Here is a 20,458-nt window from a genome sequence, read left to right as displayed (position 1 = left end):
ACTCTCCCTTCATCAACGAGCAAAGATGCCTCGCGACAAGGGCAAGGGCAAAGCGCGTCAACCTGACGAGCGTGCACCTTTGCTTGGCTCGTCCTCGCGAGTGCTAGGTGATACCGTCCACGAAGATGCACCTCGAACCCCCTCGCGACTTTGGTTTTTCGCCACCATCGGATCGATCCTCCTGTCGTCTACACTTGTCATCCTCGGACTGTTTGTCGTTCTTCTCGCAGCGTCTTATAAGCCGTCTCCATCCGAACTGTCCTCCTTGACTAGTACTGCTTTTGTGTACACGCCTCCCGACTCGATCTCGGTGATCAATATCACCGAACGCGGTCTGCTTGTCAACGTCAGTCTTCGATGCGGGATCGACGCCGATCGCGCTCTCGGGGTCCAGACTTTGACTGCGGAGGAAAAAGAAGCAGCCAGTCGGCGTGGAGAACGTGGAGGTGGCGCCGAGTGGTGGGAGACTGTACGGCGCTGGTCTGGGCATCGGATACTGAAAACGCAATCACACGTCCTGGTGTCTGCTCCGGAAGCGGTCTACCTGTTCCCTCACCACTTCACTTCGCCTCCGCTGTTGTCTCTGTCGATCCAGCAGCCACTCCCGATCCCGCTCGTCACCGGTGTTTCGTCGGGCGACAACTGGTTGAAACCTACCTCTTTCATGGCGCTCGCGAAGCCGATCGCATCCACAGGCGATCTGTGGGCATTTGCGCAGCGGGGATGGGCAGACGGAACGCTTCGTTTGGTCGTCGGGGCAAGCGTCGTTTTAGCCAGACTCGATGAGAAGACGTGGTGGGCCGACTGGGTCAAAATGAAGAAGGAGGACCTGATATTGGAGGTGGAGATACCGAGTGAGTTGGAACTGGTTACCGCTTGTCTCATGTCATTTGCTGTAGTCCCGCATCCCTATACGGTCCTATCGCGGCTGTAGTGTATTGGAATAATCAGAACAGCCGCTGATCTGGACCAGTCCCTCGGCTGCCTGGTCTACCCGCTCCTGGATATCCTCTCAATCTCTCTGCACTCGTCACTCTTCGGCGATATTCCTTCAACACCAGCGGTCAAGGATTGTCGATCGGCGCGACCGCAACGATACCGAATTTTGCTCTCGGACTCAACACTACGATACCTTTTGGCCTGCCATTCGCGGTCGGTCTACCTCTACCGGGATCGACCGTCAGCAAGATGGCAGAGGTGGTGACCGAACCAGTTGCCGTCGTGCATGGAACCAAGGAAATACAGCTCAAAATGTCGGGCATTGTGACCGCTGATCTCGGTCACACGTCTGCCGGAACCAACAGCACTTCCTCGTTGTCGCTTTTCCTACAGAACTACCTCCATGGGCAAGACAGCCCGATCGTCGTGTCTGGCTTGGCCAGCTTGCCGTCGTTCGCGCCCCCTGATTTAGTCCGCCCTCCGTGGTGGCTCCTTTCGACGCTGCCGTCGTTATCACTGTCTCTTTCGTTTCCAGGACCACGACCTCCTCCCAAGATCATCCAATCAGTCACCATCGAGCACATGCGGATATCAGAGTCCGGGGGCAAAATGAAAGCATCGGGCGCGGTCGTCGCTCAGGTGGAGCTGCCGCACGACTTGCAGAGCGTCGAGCTGGAGGTGATAGAGGTCAGACCGGATGTTCTGGTTCTTGACGGACCAGCTCCGGCGGACGATGCCAGCGAGCTCCCGCATCGTGCGTTTGGACACATTCACCCAGATGATTTTCTCAACGCTACCACCTCGCCCTCGGCCGATCCACAGTTTCCTCACCGCTTGGTTGTAAGCGCACCCTTGACGGACGTGGATCTCGACATTCTTCCTGGACGAGACAAGGTTTTGTCAGACTTTGTGAGCAAGGTGGTCTTCAAAGGAGGAGCACAGGCTGGCGTCAAAGGGACGGCCAGCGTCACGGTCGAGATCAAGGGGGTACATGGTAGGGTCAGGTTGGATGATCTGCCGGTTAGAGGCGAGTTCTGGGTGGGCAAGCAGAGATGATTTTGGTTGTACATAAGAGTTTATGTATTATTTTATCCGTGCGATTTCCGTAACCAACCAGGTTCTCGTTCCGACACTGACATTCCACCTGGCGTCGAGCGGTTTCAACTCGGCCTGGGAGTGTGAGAGCGACAGTGCGGCAAGGGCGAGGTAAGAATGGAAGGGATCGGGATAGTCTTCAGGCTCCTTGCCGAAGCCGCCGAGAGGGGACTGAGCCGAGAGTAGGAAGGATCTGTCTGCCAGGCAGTTGACAACGTCCTTCTCAAGAATCTGACAGTCAGCGGAGTGATCTAACAAATCAACCTACCGAGATCGCAGCGCCACACCAAAACGAATAGCAGACGTCTTGGAGTTTGCTAGGACGTCCTTGGAAGCCGCCCAACTGGCGTCCGACCAGCCAACGTAGAGTGGCATCTCCAGCGGTAGCTGTGTGATTTAGTAATGACAAAGCAGCCACCGAGCAGTACGTTGTACCTCCTGCAGCAGCTGATCAGTGTTGTTTTCCCGCCACGGTCATCCCACCTTGCGCTTCCACTACTCCAGGTCTAGATGCATATGCGCCTTCCCATGTCTTTTTGTCAGCATGAGGTGGGTTGAGGAGACTCACCTGACATCTTTCCACGAAAGAACACGCTTGCGGAATATCCACGCCGGAGGAGTCTCCAATGATGCTGGATATCACCGACGCGATGTAGACCATGCGGACATCACTTTGAAACCCTTCATTAGGATAGACGTCGTCGCCTGGCAGCGGAGAGAATCTGATGTTCTGTCAGACGTCATAGACACGGGCGCACTCACGAGCCATCAGGCGCTTGACAGGATCGAAGCAAGCCGATGAGCCCTGAAATATTTAAGCGGTCGAGAGGTGCTCTAAGGATCGCTAATGATAAGAGCGCCGTGTATGTGGAAGGCAGGTGAGGTGGGGAGGTCTTCTCGTTCTGGGCTGTGCATGAGCGACCGGAATCGCTGCGATCGGCTCACAGATGTGGTCATGAAGGGCGAGCCTCGAAATCCGCCGCTGGCTGAGAACGAGATCAGCGAAAGCGCGAAGTCGGACAGCACTCACGACTTTGTAATGACCATATCCATTCCACCCATCCAGAGCGCTGTTCTGGTGTTGTCTCCAGGGCATCGAGAAGATCGAGCGCCGATAGGCAGAAATACGCGGCAGTCACCCTGTTAAGGGGGATTGTCAGCTTTGTGGTATCGAGTTGTCACGCTGGCTGACCTGTTGGAATCACTGCTCTGAGCTGCGGTAGGCAGTGCACGCAGACATCTTCGAAAGTAGTTGATGTGAGCGTTGCGTTTGAAGGTGTGTTGCTGTAGCCGTGGTCGATCAGGATCTGTCATGGTTGATGTCGAACAGGAACACAACAAGAACGCGTTGAATTTAATGTCACTCTTGTTTGTCTCATCTGCGTGTTCAACCATTCATCATCCATGGCGTCGACCAGCAGCCACCCCAGAAGGGCCACCCCACCGCCGTCAGTGATCGAACCGAACCTCACCTACCCCCAACCCACCGACGACTCGAATAGCTCACCCCATCCCTCGCTGGAGATCGAAGACCCGCCGAGTCACGCCAGTTCGCAGAGCTCGGGATCTCGATCAATCCGCTCTGACTCTGTCCTCGAGGTGCTGGATGATGACGAAGAGCTGGATGAGGAGGATATGATCATGGATGACGAAGAAGAAGCTGGCCTCGATCAGCCGTTGGTACAAAGTCGAGGTGGCAGACGGCGGACAAGATGGAAGGAGAATGAGGAGAAGCAGGAGCGGACTCTGCTCGAGGTGAGTCAAAGGCGAGACGGGACGCATGCTGACGGGTGCAGTTGATACCTCCAATGGTCCTCGCTCATCCGTTGCCCCTACTTCCGCTGCTCGCTCTACTACCTTACAACTTCCTCCCTGCCGGGGTCGTCTTCTTCGTTCCTGTGCTCTGCGTCTTGGCTTTGCTCTCCTCGTGCGCACACATCGTCATTGTGTATCTCGCATGGTGAGTCTCGTTGCGAGCGGTCTATGTTGATGCTTCAGGTACCTCAAAGTATCATCGTTCGAAGATGTATTTGCAGCGGTCACGGGCAAGTATGGCAAATATGGTCTGTGGGGGGGCAGGGCTGCTGTCGTCGTGGGTGTCGTCGGGATGCTGGTCAGCTGGTTGGAGAGTAAGTGTTGGCTGTCGAGCTTGAATTGATCTATCCCAGCCCTCCATCCCCTGCTCCAGCCGATCATCCAAGCGTACGCTCCAAACAGCGCCCTGCTGTCATCGAGGGTTCTCTGGACCTTGCTCACGTCGATACCGGTAAGTGCCGCAAGCGGTGACATGTAACGGCCCGGTCTCACAAACGTAGCTACTCCCATCCCTCTTGCCCTCTCGCATGACGCGCTCGTTGCGTCGATCGCCCATCGTCATTGCGCTTCTACTGCCGGTGGTCGCGTTCCTCGTCATCGGACGAACGGTCGAGATCAAGAAAGCTGCGGAGCTACCGATGCCTATTGGGGACGAAAATGAGATGGCCACGGAAGTCCTGGGACATCTCGTGAAAAGACGATCTGGCCTCGCGGGAGGAAGCAGTGCCGGTGCCGGTCTAGGTGAGTTCCTTTGTTGATCACCAGTAACTCACGCCCAGCTACCCTCACGATCTTTTTCACTCCCCATCTCAACACTCTGCCCATACACGCGTCACTCGCACGAGCAAAGCGGGCCTCTTTTCCGATGCCATGTCTGATCGCTTCCGCTCTCATACTCACACTATGCCTTCCCCTCGCACTGGTGCCATACTACCTGCTCCCGCCACTTGACCCGGATGCACTGCCAACGCCAAGTCCGACGACACCGTCTGGCGTCTTTGCGCGCTTGCCCGCCGACGATGGGTGGGTCAATCTCGCTCGGGTCTTGATGTGCTGCGTCACCCTGGGCTCAAGCAATATGTGGATCCTGCGAGGTCGGGATACGATTCTCAAAACGATTGGAGTGGAACGTGGCGAGAGGCAGAAAGCTGGCAAGTGGGTGGGCTTGGGGCTCTGGGCGATCGTGGTCGCTCTCGCGTGTTTAGGAGGCTGGGTAGCTGAGAAGATCGAGCTGCTTGGGGTCTTGGCCACGCTCGCCGTGGGATGGTTTTTGCCTTGTGAGTGTATGCACACGAAACTCGAGCTTATTGCAGCTCTGTTTTTCATCGTGACATTCCACGTTCGATCTCCTCTATCGATCATCTTCCCATCTCGCCAAGCGCTGCCTGATCCTGATGCGAACCCGGCACCGGTTCCCCGCCGAGGTCATTCCCGGAATGACAGTCTCAACGACCCGTCAACCGATATTCTGCTCGCAAGGAAGGAACGACAGCTGCAGAAGCGAAGACTGGGGCGGAGGTTGTGGCAGGATCTGATTGTCTACGTTGGTATCCTCCCGGCGGGCTTAATCAGTATAGCTTGGACATTAGGACGTCTCATAGGGATATGGTAAGGGGGGTTATAGCAAAACAATGCAGCGGCTGCTGGCCCGACTGGACACCTTGCATTTGACAAGCATACATCCTAACTACTGAGATCTCTCTACGCAACGAAGTGATCCGAGACTGAACGGAGGTCAGCGCGGTCCATCGAAAGACTTCTGCAGATGTGTACCGAGACGACAGATCAGACAAAGGATTGGCCCTCCGAAGAGGGTAGGTTCGATTCCAAAGGAATGTCGACACACATAAATGCGAAGAGGGAGTCCTATATTCATCAGTGGGGGGAGGGGGAGGGGGAGACAAGTTGGAGGTAGACAGACACTCACGCAGCAGTTGAAGTGGACGCTTATCGGGTCTTAAAGTCTGGATGGAAACAGCAGTCAGAAAACAAAGACTCCCAGTCAGACTTCCACTCAAACTACACTCACACTCCAAAAGGACCTGGAGGGCAGGACTGTCCTGGCCGTAGTTGGTGATGACGACACAAGAGCATCCAACGACCTTTCGAGGTTTACCCTCACGGTCGATCTTCTGTGTGATTGAAAATGCGTCAGCGCGAGTCAAGTGCTACACGAGAAAGGACCCACGGCAAGACCAGCCCATTGACCAAGGACCTTAGCGTCGGAGACCTTGATGAGCTGAATGCTGTGCTCGGCGCAAAGAGCCTCGATGAGCTTGAGGTACTCGGCTGGGAACTTGACGTCAGCAGAACTCTCACATCTCGCGACTATACGACCCACCCTCAGTCACGGTCTCGACGAGGACACAGAGATGTGCCTCCCTCTTGTCGAGAGCCTTGGCGGCCTCCCTGAGACCCCTAGCAAGACCGTCGTGGACGAGAGCGGTCTTGATGACCTGCTGAAGAGCGTCCTCGACAGACAAGGGACCGGACTTGTCGGCGACCTCGACCTCGGTGGCCTCGACGTCGACGGGGGGGTTGGAAGCGGTTTCAGATCCAGCGTCAGACATTGTTGAGTCTTCTTCCACTGTTTGCTTTTAGGTAAAAAGAGAGTGAGTATGAGAGGTTGAAAGATGTTGTAAACGATTGAATCATGCTCAAAAACGAGAAATTCAAACTACCTGGAGAGTGAGGAGGCATCGGGATTTATCGGCGTTATGCTACAAGGTGTAATTCATTCCATGTGGCTACTACTACCTCAACCGCCACACTCGTACACCTCCCCTTCTTTCTGCCTCGTCTTGCAGCAGATCAAACCCGTTCCAACCATGCCATGCTTCTGTATACCCGATCCTATGCAACTCTTCCTGGAAAGAGACCGGTCTCCCCTCGATTATCTCTTGTCTTTCCAGGACCTCTCCGAACAGGATGACATGCGATGGAAGGGCTGGACCGACAGTCACGCTGGGGATATCGTGAAGAAGCGACGGGGGGTACGGGAAGACATGGCGAAGATACGACACGGGCGTGGAGTAGAACCACTCTTGCTGGGTATGGTGTGCTTCTGGTTCGGGACTGTGGCGGTCAGCGAGGCTCCCGTGAAGGCTGCACTCACCCTATCGGGGGTTCACACGTCAAGAACCAGCCGCCAACGTCCTTATGCATCGCGCTCGTCCATGGCGTGGAGTGACATGGTGTCAACGAGACAAGCGACTCGACATTGCCGAGCTCTCCTCGACGAAGGATATCCATGACTTGGACTTGAGCCCTTCCATGCAGGATGCTCAGATAGAGATAGGGGATTATGGGAGCGAGCAGGGCGAGGTAGAACTGGCGAGGAGGGATCCGAGTGAACTGTACCATGCAACGCTTGAAATTGTAAACGGCGAAGATTGTCGGCAGGTACGATGCTTGAAAACAAGGTATGGCGAAGAGGAGAAGCGGGGGGAGGAAGGGGTGTAGGAATCTCCATTCTGAGTGGGGTGAAAGCGAGAGAGTGAATATCGAGAATGTGATCGCGCGGGCGAGGAGGCGGAGGCCATCGGGCCGGTCCATTGTGGCCAGATATTTTGGCAGCAAGCCCGTCGGAAACAGAGAAGCGATGAAGCCCTGAGCCCACCACCACCAGAGGGGGAAAAGCATGATGGGAAGAGACTGGGTAAGATGAAAGAGGTGGTTGGTCGAGCCGTAAAACGACGAGAGATTGCGTAGTAGGTTCTGGTGGATGAAGGTCACGATAGGGAAGTAGAGTCGGCCTGTCATACAGTAGTCCAGCGCTGTTGATGCTGAGAGCGTGCAGATGCTGCACATGGGTCAGCACGGGAATCGATATCTGGCTTACCTCGCCACGGCTGCTGTGGTCATGATGCCGAGGGTGCCGAGGAGACCTTTCGTTCTCCACATCCGCCACACGAGGTCAGCCCCCAAGAAGGCCCATAAGCTCAACGTTGTCGGACGAATGCAGAGAGCGGTCATTGCGAGGCATACTGATAAGGCGAAATTGTCCTTGTGTCTACGATTCGTCAGCGTACGTCGTGGGTTTATGACGTACTGTTTGGGTTCGACTACAAAGGGAGGGTTCCTGTCCATGACTACGTAATTCAGCTTGTCCACGATAGTGTCAGTGGTCGAAGAAATTGTGGTGTGCTTCATCGCCGCAGCGGGAACGTTGACTGAGGTTGATGTGGACGAAGGGACAGGCAGCGGGAAGTAGTACAGAGCCATGGTCGTGAGCAGAGTCTCTGGCGACGTGGACAATGCTCGAGGCAGCAGATGAGCGTTGAAGAGGGAGGTCAGAGATAGGAAGAGCTGGGGGGGGGGTGTCAGTACGAAACCCGATAGAAGCTGCAGGTGGCTCACAGCGGCAGCGGAACCACCAGAGCCTAGTACCTTGGCCGACAGCCGATAGGTGTAGAGATCGGTCAGCGACGCAACAAGCACGCCGACGCATCTCGGTGCCATGACCTGTAGGTGGATCAGCGATTGCACCCGTCTGACGAACGTCGTCTGGGGAACTCACGATCAAGTCAGTATGATCGAGGCAGAGCGATTGAAGCAATTTGTACACCGCGACAAAGATCCCCGGCCAGATCCATCCCCGCATCCTGCCTCCTATGATCGTGCGGTGCCACCATGTGTCGTCGCCTGCGGTAGGCAGGTCCCTCCACTCCCACGTGAGGAAGCCAAACCCGAAGACATGGCGATGAGCCGGCTCGAACGCTTGATAGAACTCGTCAGGTTGAAAGTAAGTATGGGGGAATGGGAGGATCAGGAGCGAGCGGATGACCAGCGTGACGATGAATGGGCTGGGAATCATCGAGTGGGCTTGTATACCGGTATTGTTCATGAAAGAGAAGATGTGTAAGAGGAAGTGTCCTTCTATCGCAGCGGTCTGATGTCGTGATGTCATCGCTTCCCCCTTTGTACAAAGCGACATCTTCATCTGTAACTTTCCTCTTCCCTCATCTATCTCATCACCAGGACTCGACGGAACAATGGTACTTGTCCACTCGACCTGAAGCAGAGCGTTGATGCTGACTCACGTCACAGTCTCTATCCTATCTGCAGCAAGAGTCCACCCCGAGTGAGTTCGTCTCAGTGTCCATCGCTGACCCCTTCAGTTCTTCCCCACTCGGTTTGGGCTCTCTCCTGGACGCAGTCGAACAAGCTCGTGTCGGGATCGGCAGATGGTCACCTGAGGGTTTGGGATGCCAACGAGTTGTCGAATCCTATACATGATGTCGCTTCCCACCCGCTCGCTATCAGCTCGCTGTCTACCAGTGGCGACGGGAAGAAGGCTTTAGCTGCGAGCCTGGACGGCACTGTCGTCCTCTTGGATGTGGAGGAGGGGTCACAATTGGCAAAAGTCGAGACGGGACGAGAGAAGGCCGCCGTGGGCGAGCATGGTGAGTGCGACGTCACAATGCCGCTGATATCGGTCAGAACTGCCGGCTTTCTCTTGCGCTATACATCCCCAATCAGCTTGTTGGGCATGGTCGGGTCGTTCGTCGAAAGTCGCCATTCGATCGATCGCAGACAGCGACGAAGCGCATTTCGACGGCGACTCTCAAGCGAGCAGTCGAGGGGTGCTAGGAGGTGAAGGGAGGGTTGTTGACGCCGGCAAGGGGAGATTCGGCATGGATCTGAAATTTGTGCGTTGACCATGAGAATATGCGGGTGTCTGCTAACAAGCGGGTAGTCTCCCGACGGCCGTTCACTGGCCCTGGCTAGCGAGCAAGGCCACGTTGTTGTGATCGACACCGAGACGCAGGCGGTGGTCGCCACATACACCTCTCACAACAAAGCCGTCCGAACCATTTCGTGGTCTCCTGATTCACAGGTGAGTCCAAAGTCAAGGCAACGTTTTCTGACCCGTACAGTGGCTGTACTCTGGATCGGACGATCACCTCATCGTACTTTACGACGTTCGTGCAGGTTCCACCTCTGGCGCCGGGGGAAAGGGGGAAGGGGCGGTCGCGATGATGCAGGGTCACCAAAGCTGGGTGTTGAAGGTCGCTGCGTCACCGGATGGCAAGTTATTGGGAAGCGGGTGAGCGATGTCCCATGAGTTATGCGGTGGCTTATGCGGTGGCTTATGCGTATGCGTTGGCTGATTCTCGCCTCGTAGTGGCGCCGACAGCATGGTCAAACTTTGGGACGTCGGACAGCGATCATGCGTGTCTACTTCCACTGGCACAGCGGAGATTTGGGGTCTCGACTGGCAGCCAGCGGGTGCAGACACGTTTGCTGCCGGCAAGCAATTCGCGATCGCCGGAGACGACAAGGCGGTCACGTTATATAGGGCAGCTGGGTCAGTGTAGTCGCGCATGAATCACACACACAGCATGTTGCATAGATCTTTCTGAGATTCTTCAAACGGGGAATAAGAAACGACGACAGGAAGGGAAGCCGTACATGTGACCCCACACCAAGGAGCGGTAAATCGAACTATAAAGACGGCGATGCGCCGAGTAAAGTATAATAGACCCAAACAGAACATCGATCAAACGACCGGAGCCTTTACCTTCTTGACAGCACCTTTCGCGACGAGAGACTACAGGTGTGTCAGCGGCTGGCCTCGCAAGGAAACGAGTGGGACCCACTTTGTGGATGTGGGGTAAGACACCACCACCAGCGATGGTGGCTCGGATCAGCAGATCCAGTTCCTCGTCACCTCGAATGGCGAGCTGAAGGTGTCGAGGGGTGATTCGCTTTACTCGGAGATCCTTGGCGGCGTTACCTATCTAGTTAGCCATGTACAATCTGGCATCACACACCGGCAAGCTCGAGAACCTCAGCTGTCAGGTATTCCATGATGGCAGCGACATATACGGCCGCTTTGGCACCGACCCGGACATTGTTGGCGTTCTTGTTTCGCAAGAATCTGTAAGGTCCAGAATGTGTCAGCATCCACCCATAGACATCCGTAAAGGTTGGCTCACCGATGGATACGACCGACAGGAAACTATCGGAGAGAGAATTGAGGTCAGAAACGCGTCATGCATGGGTGAACGATGGAATGGAAGGTGGAACCTCACCTGGAGACCGGCTTTGGAGGACCTGGTGGTCAAGACCTTTGCTTCTGATGAGGTCTTTGCTTTCCCGCCCTTTCCACCGGTGGTCTTGGATGACATGGTCGAGTGATGGTAGATTGTGGGGTGGAAGACTTGAAAGAAGAGATGTGGATGTGTGGAATGCAAGGATGAGGGGGAACAGATGATCGAGATGATTGAGAAGAGTGATTTGTTTACGCGTGCAACGGAGCAGTGATGCGGGATCAATTTATACAATCCCATATCACGTGACTTGAGAGGTTGTGCATGTTCTTTCGACCACCAACCACTACTCTCTCACTCGATTGCATTTCCTCCTCCATCCATGTCCAGCAGCGTTCCATCAGCTCTCGACCCTAGAGTAGAAACAGCCCAACCACGACTGCTCGGGATGTCAGTACCTCACCTGGTCGACTGGGATGCTTCGCTCTTCAACGACCTTCAACATCTGCTCGGACGTATAGTGACCCAGCCCACGACATCAACGTTGAGGAAGCTCTTTGCCAAGTTGGACGAAGCGCGACCGTGGCTGCTGAACCTCGCCCAGCTCCCACAGCCGAACGACGTTGATAAGCGCTATATCGAGAAAAGTGAGTACGGTCCGAGGTGGATTGGCGCTGATGACAGACCCCTTGATTCTCCCTTCCGGCACGTCTGTACATGTCACCGGGGATCTCCTCTCCACGACAAACACGATATCCAATGCCCTGTCCCTATCGCAACTTCTCTCCGCAGTGGTCGCCCTGCAAGCAGAAGAACAGCGATTTCAGTACCCCGCACAATCTCCTCTCGAAATCGCCGTGTATGTCCTGTATAAATGGACCAACGACCTTCTCGACTTTCTGCGTGAGCTGCTGAGGATCACGCTGACTGCCGATGCCGAAGTTGGAGGCCCTTTCGAAAGCTTGAAGGACTGGGTCGAGGAACTGCTGAGTACGAGGAGTTCGTTGGGGGAGGAGAAGGGAGAAGGGTCGATGGTGGATCAGATCATCGTTCAATTGGATACAATACAGGGCAAGGTCGACGAGCTGCTTCGGTCGGGACCTGCGGGTGGATCATATGACCTTTTACGCTTTCGGGTTGAAGCCCTTCGTGCGGAGCAGAACAAGATGACCAGTGTGCTTGCTCTCATCGCGGAAGGGGGGCATCTGGGCCGAGGACAGGTGATCAGGATCATCAAGTGGTTGAGAAAGTGTGATCGAACGGATGGGCTGGTCGCCGTGGTGATTGCGTGAGTGTGATCGTGCGCGGGAGTTTCTGACAGATAGTTCGCTTTTCGCAGCATGGAAGCCGCTCGACGCGATGGACGCTTCTGATCCTCGTTATGACGTGAGTGCGGCCTTGTGTGATCCTCGCTCATCCATCAGGTCGCGGAAGATTGGTGCCATGATATCAAGTTTCTCAAGATTGCCTCGAGTTTGATTGTGAGTGCGTCAGCCGATGGATAATCCTTATAAACGCAGCTGCAGGAGCAATGGATGGATCCACGATTACGCGAGACGGTGAAACTTGCCTGGTGCCTGTTCTACCTCTCATGCTTCCGACACGACTCGAGCGTCGTGCAGAGCGGCATTGATGCGCATCAGATGGAGCATTTCATTTTCGAAGCCGTCGAATCCTTCCAGTTCCTCCACTCGCTAGTATTCGACATTCGAAGAGAGAGAGGATTGGAGGAACAGGTCGACGTCAATCTCGACGCGCTGGTGAAGATCGCGGTGGGATCGGACGCGAGCAACGACGGATTCCTCTTCCGCCAGATTCAGGACCTCATCGATCTGCTCGCTGGCCGTAAACAATTCCTGCGGAATTTGAAGAACAGAGAGGAAGACGCCGCCAGTCGTCGATCCCAGACCACCGCCAACTACCAAGCCTTCGTCGCGTTGGTGGCGGTGGTGTACAAATCACTGCCTGCCGACAGCGCGGGACAGCTATGGGACAACACGACCTTTCTCGGAACGGTCCTCGACACGCGTGGAGTGTTTCCCGCACCGGCGTTCTGGGACATGCTTACGGCGATCTCTGCCGGTCCGGTGTGCGCTGCCAAGTCGTATGAGAAGATGAAGGACACTCGACTGTCGTGGAACGCACTGTTCAAGTTTTATCAACATTACATTGACATCATGCCTCATATCTACGAGCCCATCAAGACGAGCCGTAGCCCCTCGCTCGATCCCATGCCTCACGAGGAGGTGACGCTGTGTAAGGGCTGGACGAGTCTGTTGACTACGGTGGTGCGGTGGTCTCCGGCGGCCCGCGGTGCGCTGCTGCAGGCCAAGCCCCATCCTGTCCAGATTTTGTTCGAATTTCTGAATTGCGAAAATCTTCCTCTCGACCTGAAAGCCACGATTCTAAACGCTATCACAGCCTTCTGTCAACGGACAGGCGATCCCATTGATGATGACGTGGTGAGCCGAGCCGTCGACTATTACGAACGCATCACTTTCCGGGATCCTGCTCTTGACACACGGCACTTGGATAGCTCACGAATACCGCCGCCCGTTGGCTGGTTGGCAAAGATGGAATACCTGGAGCAAGACACGAGTTCGTATTCATCCAGCAGAGCATATGTCGCCTTCCTCACGTCGTTGCTGTCGATGTCGCGCACACCTCCTCGACTGATCAACGCCCTTCGCCGGGGGACGTACTACATCTTGGACAGCCTCCTCATGTCGCTCATGGTCCGACGGTACGCACGAGACAGCGAGCGATGGGAGTTAATCGACACGGTGACGGCGTTTTTGGAAAAGGCTCTGCTGGGCTTCAGCATGGATGGGCTGGAGGCCAACAGCGGTCATGTTGCGAGCGAGCTGGCAGAAGAGCCCGGGTTCATTGTCTTGCTCCGGATACTGAGCGACTCCAATGTGTTTGCGGTCCTCGCTTCGGTTTTGGACAATGCAGCTTCGACCTCGTCCCCTCGACCTGCGATCGTCACGACCGTTCTTCTCCGAATACTTCGAATTTACCACCGCGTGCTCGACATTCAACTCGTCTTTGCCGAGGTCCTCCTTCTGATACTGGAAGATCCCACTCGAAATCCTAATCACCCTTTTAAAAGACCTTATGGTCTGCAGAGTATAGACAATCATCTTCTGGCGCATCTGAGCAACATCAACGTGATAGCGCTGCTGGTAGGCGAAGATAACCCCGCAATGGCGTTTGTCAGCCTCAAGATCATCTCCGCTCTTGCGCGGTCTCAGGTGTTCAGCCGAAGCGATGTGTTCCGTGGGGAATACACATCGTCTGTAAATCGACTTGCCGGCATCATAGACGCCTCGGACGACTCCATCCGCATCGCTCAGGGGTTCTGTCGACGTCTGGGTGACACAGCGGAGGAGGATATATCGTCGCTTATCCTCGACCTGCTTGTGGAGGGCACGTCGGCAGACGTCACAAGCCCGAATTTGGCACACGTCCTCCTTGGCTATGACTTCCAGCATCGAGACGTTGTGCTACACGAGGGGGAATCGTGCTTTCACGTCGTTCTCCGCCAGCTCTGCGAAGGGACTGAGCTGAACGGTGCTTCGGGTGATACGCTGGTCTCGATCCACCCGACGTATGCTGCGAAAAGCGCTCAACTCGTCTACCAGCTTTTCTCCCATCCCCTCACGGGCCGCTCGACCCTGTCATATGCGATGTCGGTGTATGGATACTCGGCACGGCAGCTTGCGTCGTTGCCGCGCGACAGCGAGATACCAACGATCCCGGAGGACCTCGTCGCATTCCTCGATTTTCAACGTTGGATCGTGTCTTCGGCTGCTCTGGAAATATTTACCTACGAGGGACACGGAGCGTCTGCTGATCACGTCACTAGTACGCTGTTCCGTGGTCTAGCCGAAGCAGAGGATGAACTAGAGCATGATGAACGTCCTCCTTTGATTATTGATCTCTTATCGTCGGTCGATGTGCAGTTGATCGAATCGCCTCCCTCGGAGACCCGCAGCTTGGAATTTCACAACGGTTTCGACTTTGACCAGTACAAACGACTCGACGCGAATTGGTTCGATCTTGATGCAGTCGCTGCGGGTCTGAAAGCGTGGCGGCGAGGTGACGGTCAACAAGGTGGGTCCGCCGCCGAGGCAGAGTACATCATGGAACGACTTGCCTCGACCAACAGAGAGACCGACATCTCCATCGCCAAGGGCAACTTTTTGACGTCGTGGAATGCACTGCTCAAAGTCGCTTTGGTCATGTTATTCCGTAACGTTGCGGAGGAACAGCAGGAAGTCCTCCTCTTCGATCTGCTCGAGGCGCTGTTGACACGGCTCGAAGTGGACGTACCTCCGGGAATATTGGATCTCATTTGCGACTCGATACTTGTGACGATAACAACCCTTGTGAACGCTCTGGCGGAGTTGGAGGGTGTGAATCTGCCTATCGACAGACTCGCCTTGACTCTTGCCAAGATCATCGACGCGACGGTCCGACCTGGCTCGACGGAGACTGCCCGAGGGAATCTGTACGCCTCGATCGGTCAGTATAATCAACTGATCGGCGCTTCCGCCAACGCGATCTCCGACGACCGATCTGTGATGTCCAATGACCCCGCCGCGCCCACCGCAAGCCTGCTTCGGTCCACTCTCAATGTCCTCGCTGCAAAGAAAGAACGTCTTATGCCAATCCTCTGCCGCGACGCGATGGACGACCGTGAGGTCTGGAAGACACAATGCTTTGCTCTGCTCGCTGGTATTGTATCTTTATGTCACCAGGATCGCGACCGCCACATTCTTTCTCCTCTCACCGCGAATGGGTACCTACCTTTGTTCGTACGAAGCATCAAAGAACGAGAATTGGCAATGCAAGAGTGCTTGTCACCCGAGCCAGGTAAGTTATCTCGATAGGACAAGGCTGACCATTAGAAAATCTTCATGCTTATTGGGTTTTTGAGGCGAAAGTTGCTTTCCTCTTGGCACTGGCTGCCACTCGAAAAGGTGCCGAGGATCTCCTCGATGCCGGGGTGTACGAGATATATGCGACGTGCGGATTCATTCGCGTCCAGCTCGGCGAGGATCTGATGGGTAAATCGGCGGAGAAGTGGATCTGGCTGATTTTATAGATGAAGGTGCCGCAATCTCCACTCGACAACATCGAATACTGGTCTGCTCTTTGCAGCTCTTGACGAGAACGTTGTCAAGTTTGCACAAGTCTTCGAGGTCGGGCGCAGGACATGTACGTGGGTTGAGGTGGGTAGGGCTGACGATGCAGGCTCTTAGCTTCTTGAACGCGCATCGAGACGCGATCATGGGCGTTCTCGGAGATTCGGGCGTGACGAACATCGGAGTGGAGGAGTGTCGCCTTGTCGTGTCTATCCTGTGCATGGTTGTTCACAAAGTTCCAGCCAGTGATCTGGTGAGTTCACGTTGTACGCGGGTGCTTCTGTCCTGACATCATCTTGACCAGCACTCGCCCTCGGGTTTCGGAGCGTTCCATTCAGCGATTCTATCCCTGGCTGCGCGATTTTTCGACAGAGATAGCTGGATTGAGGGGGTTGAGGATGTTTCCAAAGGTGAGCAATTCGAAAGGAGCTTGCGTTGACAAACAGTCGAAACACAAGTGTCATCCCTCATTCAAGTGATCCTCGCGTACCTTTGCGCTTCCACGGCTGGTCTCAAGGCCGATTCAGGGATCCCCGTCTTCGTCACCGGTGCGCAACGCCACGGCGGGTTGGCGTACATAGGTGAGTCTCCACCCAGTACAAAGCCACTACTCAGCTGACAGCTCATACAGCTTCCGCTCCGTCGATGCAGACGGCTGTGAACCTCCTGTCTGATTTGGTAGAGACAGTTCAAGACGTGTCAGACAATTACGACGTGATCCTCGATAGAATACAAGATGACGATCTTGAGGCGGAGGAGATCCAAGTAAGTCGATCGGGAGGAGGGTGGTACGAGGCGCTTTCGGCCCGAGCTAACGAACACCCAGAAATTGCGTGACAGCTTGATCGGTGACGAATCATTGTCGGAAGATGCCATCAAAAGTGCTTTCGTTATCAGGACTCAAGTTTTGTTCAGTACGTAATTTCTGCGAAGTTACTGGTTTTCGTTAATCTTGCCACCGCAGACATGATCGAGTCCCTGCTGCTGCTCGTCTGGCGCCATTTGTTATTCTACCACAACGAATCACGTCGTGGACTTGAACCTATTCGTCCGACGAACCTATCTCTGTCTTTAAATTCCTTTTCCTCGTCTCAAGCTCAGCTGGTGGCATCACGGTCCGGCGCAGGTACGCTTAAAATACTGGAGAAAGTTTCAGCGGCTCTGAAAGGGACGCTGGTTAGACTAGACGACATGGAAGTGGTGAGTGGGATGTGCAGTAGTGTGCGTATCATATTGTTGATCTGAGTTGACTTTGCAGAACCTCGAACTGCGGCGGCTTGCGACGAAGTCAGACGCATATTATAGCATGTTGGTGAGGCGATTGAAAGAGTTTACCTCTGGCGTGTCCGAGTCAAGCATGGAAGAGGATTAAATAGCATATCAAACGACTTATATACGATGCATTGTGAGACTGCATGACCATGAAGGTGGCATCGCTCGGAGGCATAGGCTAAAGCTCTCTCCTATCCAGCGAAGGGCGTTGGCCTACTGGTATCTAATCGTGTGGAAAGAGTTTCGTCGAACTTGAAACGGACTTGTCGCGGTGAGGGCTCGTAGTGAGAATAGTCGTCGTCAGGATTCGTGTTGAGAGCGGTAAAGGAAAGGGTCAAGTCCCCTCGCAAAAGTCTTCGCCACTTACCTTCTCTCAGATCATAGGCCTAGGTCTGAAGCCGGCAATTTAGGCCAGACTGTATCTAAAAGGAGGCGAACATTCTGATGGATGTCTTGACTTCAGACGCAGATCGTTTGACCCACCAGAAATTGCACATACAAGCATGATTCGATCACTACTGTACGATATGAGTACTGTATTTAGCTGACGCGTCGGGGTCAGCAACTCTCCAAGCCAAAATGTGCATGAAACAGTTGAACCGGTATGGTACTATGATGAGTTAGCGCATCAAGAAAGTTGACGATACGACGTCGCCTATGATGAACGCATGGCTTTCAGGTTTCATGCCATCACACATGTGATTGATGAGATGGGCTTGACCTAGGATGCCGGTCATGGTGATCAGAAAGTCAAGCGGCGAAGGCTTCTGCGAAGAGATTCGTGGTCGTGGTCAGATTTTGCAATGATACTGTAGTCCCCGGTACAAGTGAGCACAGATGAGTTACGCAGCGATGAATTGCAGTAGTTAACGGTGTCGTCAATATCAGCTAGTCTCAATTGTAGCAGGAGAATATACTATAGCTATAGCAATGGGATGGATGGCTACGCCAATGACTGATTAGGCGAGAGGTCCGTCCGCAAAGTCCCGCCAGAAAAACTCTCGTTCAGTCTTGACAGCACGACAGAGAATCGATGATACATGTAAGAAAGTTGTTGCCACAGAAAAAAAAGAGGGTCGACAAGCGGCTTGCGGTGAGAGAAGATGGTGAGACAGTACGGGTGCTTCAACTGTGGTGACTGAGAGCCGAAGCGAGAGTCATCGTGGTGAAAATGCTGTGAGTTAGAAGCCGTGGTGATACTAATCACAGACAGAATCGTCACAAGCTGGAGCCGTCGCAAGACGGGACGGTGGTGTCCATCATTCGCCACTATAACTGACAAGCCACAAACAGACGGCCCAAGGAGGAATCTCACTGTACTCGTACATGCACATCAGAAGCTGGCTCAGCAGTCACCATTTGCGAGACAAATTTGGGACGAAGCGGTGACTTACTTTGAGGAACCAAGAAATATCGCCTGCACAGGTGGCAGACATGTCATCGTGCGAACCCCAAACCGAACCCCCAAAAAAGGAATGATCCCCTCTCCGCCCTCAACCGCCTAACCCCCTAATCTCTGACGTGCGAAGCGGATGTCAGACGCTTGATCGTAAGAACCAGAAGCTAGGAAGTGAAACCTCCCGTGTAGCTCCCCAGAAAGGGAGGATCTCCCTCCCCCTAAGCTGCCTACCCACCGGGCATAGTGGCAAACTTTTGAATCTTGCATTTTGAATCTTGCCTTTTGAATCTTGCAAATGGCCAGCGGATGCTGCTAGGTGCGACCCCAGCTTAATCCGATAGGACAGATGGATCTTCCTCCTTGACCCGTGGACCAACGCCAGTAGCAGGTAGAAAGAATCAAATAGAAAGGACGGGCATCAACGCTTCTCATGCTTCTTTGACCTTATTGCACCGCGACACGGTGCTCCTGTATAAACACCCAGTCGCTTCTCCAGCATCTACTTGGAGTCCTGCTTGGTCGTGTCAATGATTGGAATGTCGTTTACCTGTTACTAACCCACGATTGTCAGCACCCTCTCAAGACTTTGGGAAGAGATGCTCGAAGCCGCTCTGTTCGCGGCGGAGCAGAACGAGGAGAAAGAATCAATCGATTACCACTCTCGGGCGAATCTTCCTTCCGACCCCATACACGAACGAGTTACCCCGTTCTGTCCACTCATCGGACAGCAGTCCCCCTCCCCAGGGACCGCCGCTGACCCTATCGTCTACAGGTGAGCATATGATCCATCTCCGCTTCCCTTCTTTGGATGTGTATAGCCGATATCGGAACGGTGTACAGTTCAACTCAATCGTCAGTGAAAAGCGAAACCGAGCGAGTCTGGTCTCTCTCTCTCCTCCTCTCTGTCGACAATTCAGGAAGCTGACTCCACGCAGAACTCACATTGACTCGGTCATCCTCCGCGTCACCGAGATCAATTACAATCATCTACGAGACCGGTACCGCTCGTCTGGACCGACAGCAAATCGACGATCTCCTCGCTAGTCTCGAGGGTTTATTCAATCACCTGAATGATATTGGGTTCGTATAAGAGAATTGTATTCCCAGGTCTTTGTGACATATATGCATCATGATGGCTCTCGCTATGGCTAGGACAGATCTACAGGATCGGACGGTGACACCTACCCCTGATTAGGGACGGGTGGGTGGTAAGGGATTGGCGTTCGCCCGCACGAGGTTGAGGAGCACGAGCGAGTATTCTGTTCTACGAGCGGAGCGAGCATTTGTCATCTCTCTCTCACTCTACTGTTCCGCTCTACTCTTTCACTCTACGAGTACTGTTCGGCTCTGTTATTCCGGACCATTCTCGTATTCATCACCACTCCTTCTCCGCCATCACCCTTATCTCCACGACGACTCTTCTCTCTACGACAACTTCTTCTCAACGAGCACTCTTCCGTAATGATCTGCGCTCTTCTGTACCAACATATTCCCTACACCATATGTCTTCATCACCACGCTTGCTGCCCCACGTCATTAATCATCACCCTCCTCTCTACACTACGCTATTCTACACCACGTCTAATCACTTCCACTGCAACCACTGCCCCAACGCCATGTTCTATTGCTATCTGGGCGACGCCTCAGGCTGGCGTATGGCCCGAGTCTACGGTACCTTCTTTCCCTCTTGGGTGTACCCTTCTCTGCCGCTCCTGATAAATGTTGCAATGCTATATTTGACTCGGTGTTTCCACTGCTCGCCCTGACCCCCGCTGGCCCTTGCAGGTGCACGT

The 20,458-nt window shown here is 54.3% G+C and overlaps 10 protein-coding genes across 10 annotated transcripts; 5 read left to right on the top strand and 5 right to left on the bottom strand.

Annotated features, from left to right (window-relative positions):
* Nucleotides 1-25: 25 nt before the first annotated feature.
* On the top strand, nt 26-1,995 carry IAR55_006487 (uncharacterized protein; the record flags this gene model as incomplete). The annotated part of the gene is made up of 2 exons (XM_066949570.1): nt 26-854; nt 974-1,995. The coding sequence occupies 2 exons, from the start codon at nt 26-28 to the stop codon at nt 1,993-1,995; spliced, it is 1,851 nt and encodes a 616-aa protein (XP_066799864.1).
* Nucleotides 1,996-2,022: 27 nt separating this feature from the next.
* Nucleotides 2,023-3,348, bottom strand: IAR55_006486 (uncharacterized protein; the record flags this gene model as incomplete). Its single annotated transcript, XM_066949569.1, has 7 exons — nt 2,023-2,205; nt 2,303-2,472; nt 2,518-2,666; nt 2,797-2,936; nt 2,980-3,020; nt 3,065-3,174; nt 3,227-3,348. 7 exons carry the CDS (start codon nt 3,346-3,348, stop codon nt 2,023-2,025), a joined length of 915 nt encoding a protein of 304 aa, XP_066799863.1.
* Nucleotides 3,349-3,438: 90 nt separating this feature from the next.
* IAR55_006485 (uncharacterized protein) lies at nt 3,439-4,607 on the top strand (the record flags this gene model as incomplete). Its single annotated transcript, XM_066949568.1, has 5 exons — nt 3,439-3,714; nt 3,831-3,961; nt 4,033-4,147; nt 4,223-4,300; nt 4,350-4,607. The coding sequence occupies 5 exons, from the start codon at nt 3,439-3,441 to the stop codon at nt 4,605-4,607; spliced, it is 858 nt and encodes a 285-aa protein (XP_066799862.1).
* Nucleotides 4,608-4,927: 320 nt separating this feature from the next.
* IAR55_006484 (uncharacterized protein) lies at nt 4,928-5,461 on the top strand (the record flags this gene model as incomplete). The annotated part of the gene is made up of 1 exon (XM_066949567.1): nt 4,928-5,461. One exon carries the CDS (start codon nt 4,928-4,930, stop codon nt 5,459-5,461), a length of 534 nt encoding a protein of 177 aa, XP_066799861.1.
* Nucleotides 5,462-5,796: 335 nt separating this feature from the next.
* On the bottom strand, nt 5,797-6,419 carry IAR55_006483 (40S ribosomal protein eS12; the record flags this gene model as incomplete). The annotated part of the gene is made up of 4 exons (XM_066949566.1): nt 5,797-5,813; nt 5,879-5,981; nt 6,038-6,138; nt 6,191-6,419. 4 exons carry the CDS (start codon nt 6,417-6,419, stop codon nt 5,797-5,799), a joined length of 450 nt encoding a protein of 149 aa, XP_066799860.1.
* Nucleotides 6,420-6,602: 183 nt separating this feature from the next.
* IAR55_006482 (uncharacterized protein) lies at nt 6,603-7,659 on the bottom strand (the record flags this gene model as incomplete). Its single annotated transcript, XM_066949565.1, has 2 exons — nt 6,603-6,813; nt 6,965-7,659. The coding sequence occupies 2 exons, from the start codon at nt 7,657-7,659 to the stop codon at nt 6,603-6,605; spliced, it is 906 nt and encodes a 301-aa protein (XP_066799859.1).
* Nucleotides 7,660-7,686: 27 nt separating this feature from the next.
* On the bottom strand, nt 7,687-8,665 carry IAR55_006481 (uncharacterized protein; the record flags this gene model as incomplete). The annotated part of the gene is made up of 3 exons (XM_066949564.1): nt 7,687-8,157; nt 8,209-8,313; nt 8,369-8,665. 3 exons carry the CDS (start codon nt 8,663-8,665, stop codon nt 7,687-7,689), a joined length of 873 nt encoding a protein of 290 aa, XP_066799858.1.
* A 178-nt stretch (nt 8,666-8,843) lies between these two features.
* Nucleotides 8,844-10,169, top strand: IAR55_006480 (uncharacterized protein; the record flags this gene model as incomplete). The annotated part of the gene is made up of 7 exons (XM_066949563.1): nt 8,844-8,846; nt 8,899-8,932; nt 9,036-9,254; nt 9,331-9,500; nt 9,548-9,688; nt 9,861-9,898; nt 9,977-10,169. 7 exons carry the CDS (start codon nt 8,844-8,846, stop codon nt 10,167-10,169), a joined length of 798 nt encoding a protein of 265 aa, XP_066799857.1.
* A 182-nt stretch (nt 10,170-10,351) lies between these two features.
* Nucleotides 10,352-10,982, bottom strand: IAR55_006479 (uncharacterized protein; the record flags this gene model as incomplete). The annotated part of the gene is made up of 5 exons (XM_066949562.1): nt 10,352-10,402; nt 10,452-10,592; nt 10,699-10,732; nt 10,791-10,813; nt 10,887-10,982. 5 exons carry the CDS (start codon nt 10,980-10,982, stop codon nt 10,352-10,354), a joined length of 345 nt encoding a protein of 114 aa, XP_066799856.1.
* A 310-nt stretch (nt 10,983-11,292) lies between these two features.
* Nucleotides 11,293-17,366, top strand: IAR55_006478 (uncharacterized protein; the record flags this gene model as incomplete). Its single annotated transcript, XM_066949561.1, has 11 exons — nt 11,293-11,491; nt 11,637-12,124; nt 12,269-12,325; nt 12,371-15,722; nt 15,955-16,247; nt 16,299-16,404; nt 16,471-16,575; nt 16,626-16,759; nt 16,821-16,908; nt 16,959-17,194; nt 17,253-17,366. The coding sequence occupies 11 exons, from the start codon at nt 11,293-11,295 to the stop codon at nt 17,364-17,366; spliced, it is 5,172 nt and encodes a 1,723-aa protein (XP_066799855.1).
* Nucleotides 17,367-20,458: the final 3,092 nt, after the last annotated feature.

This window comes from Kwoniella newhampshirensis, chromosome 14, assembly GCF_039105145.1.
Source record: "Kwoniella newhampshirensis strain CBS 13917 chromosome 14, whole genome shotgun sequence".
NCBI lineage: Eukaryota > Fungi > Basidiomycota > Tremellomycetes > Tremellales > Cryptococcaceae > Kwoniella > Kwoniella newhampshirensis.
This window is presented reverse-complemented; position numbering and strand designations above follow the sequence as displayed.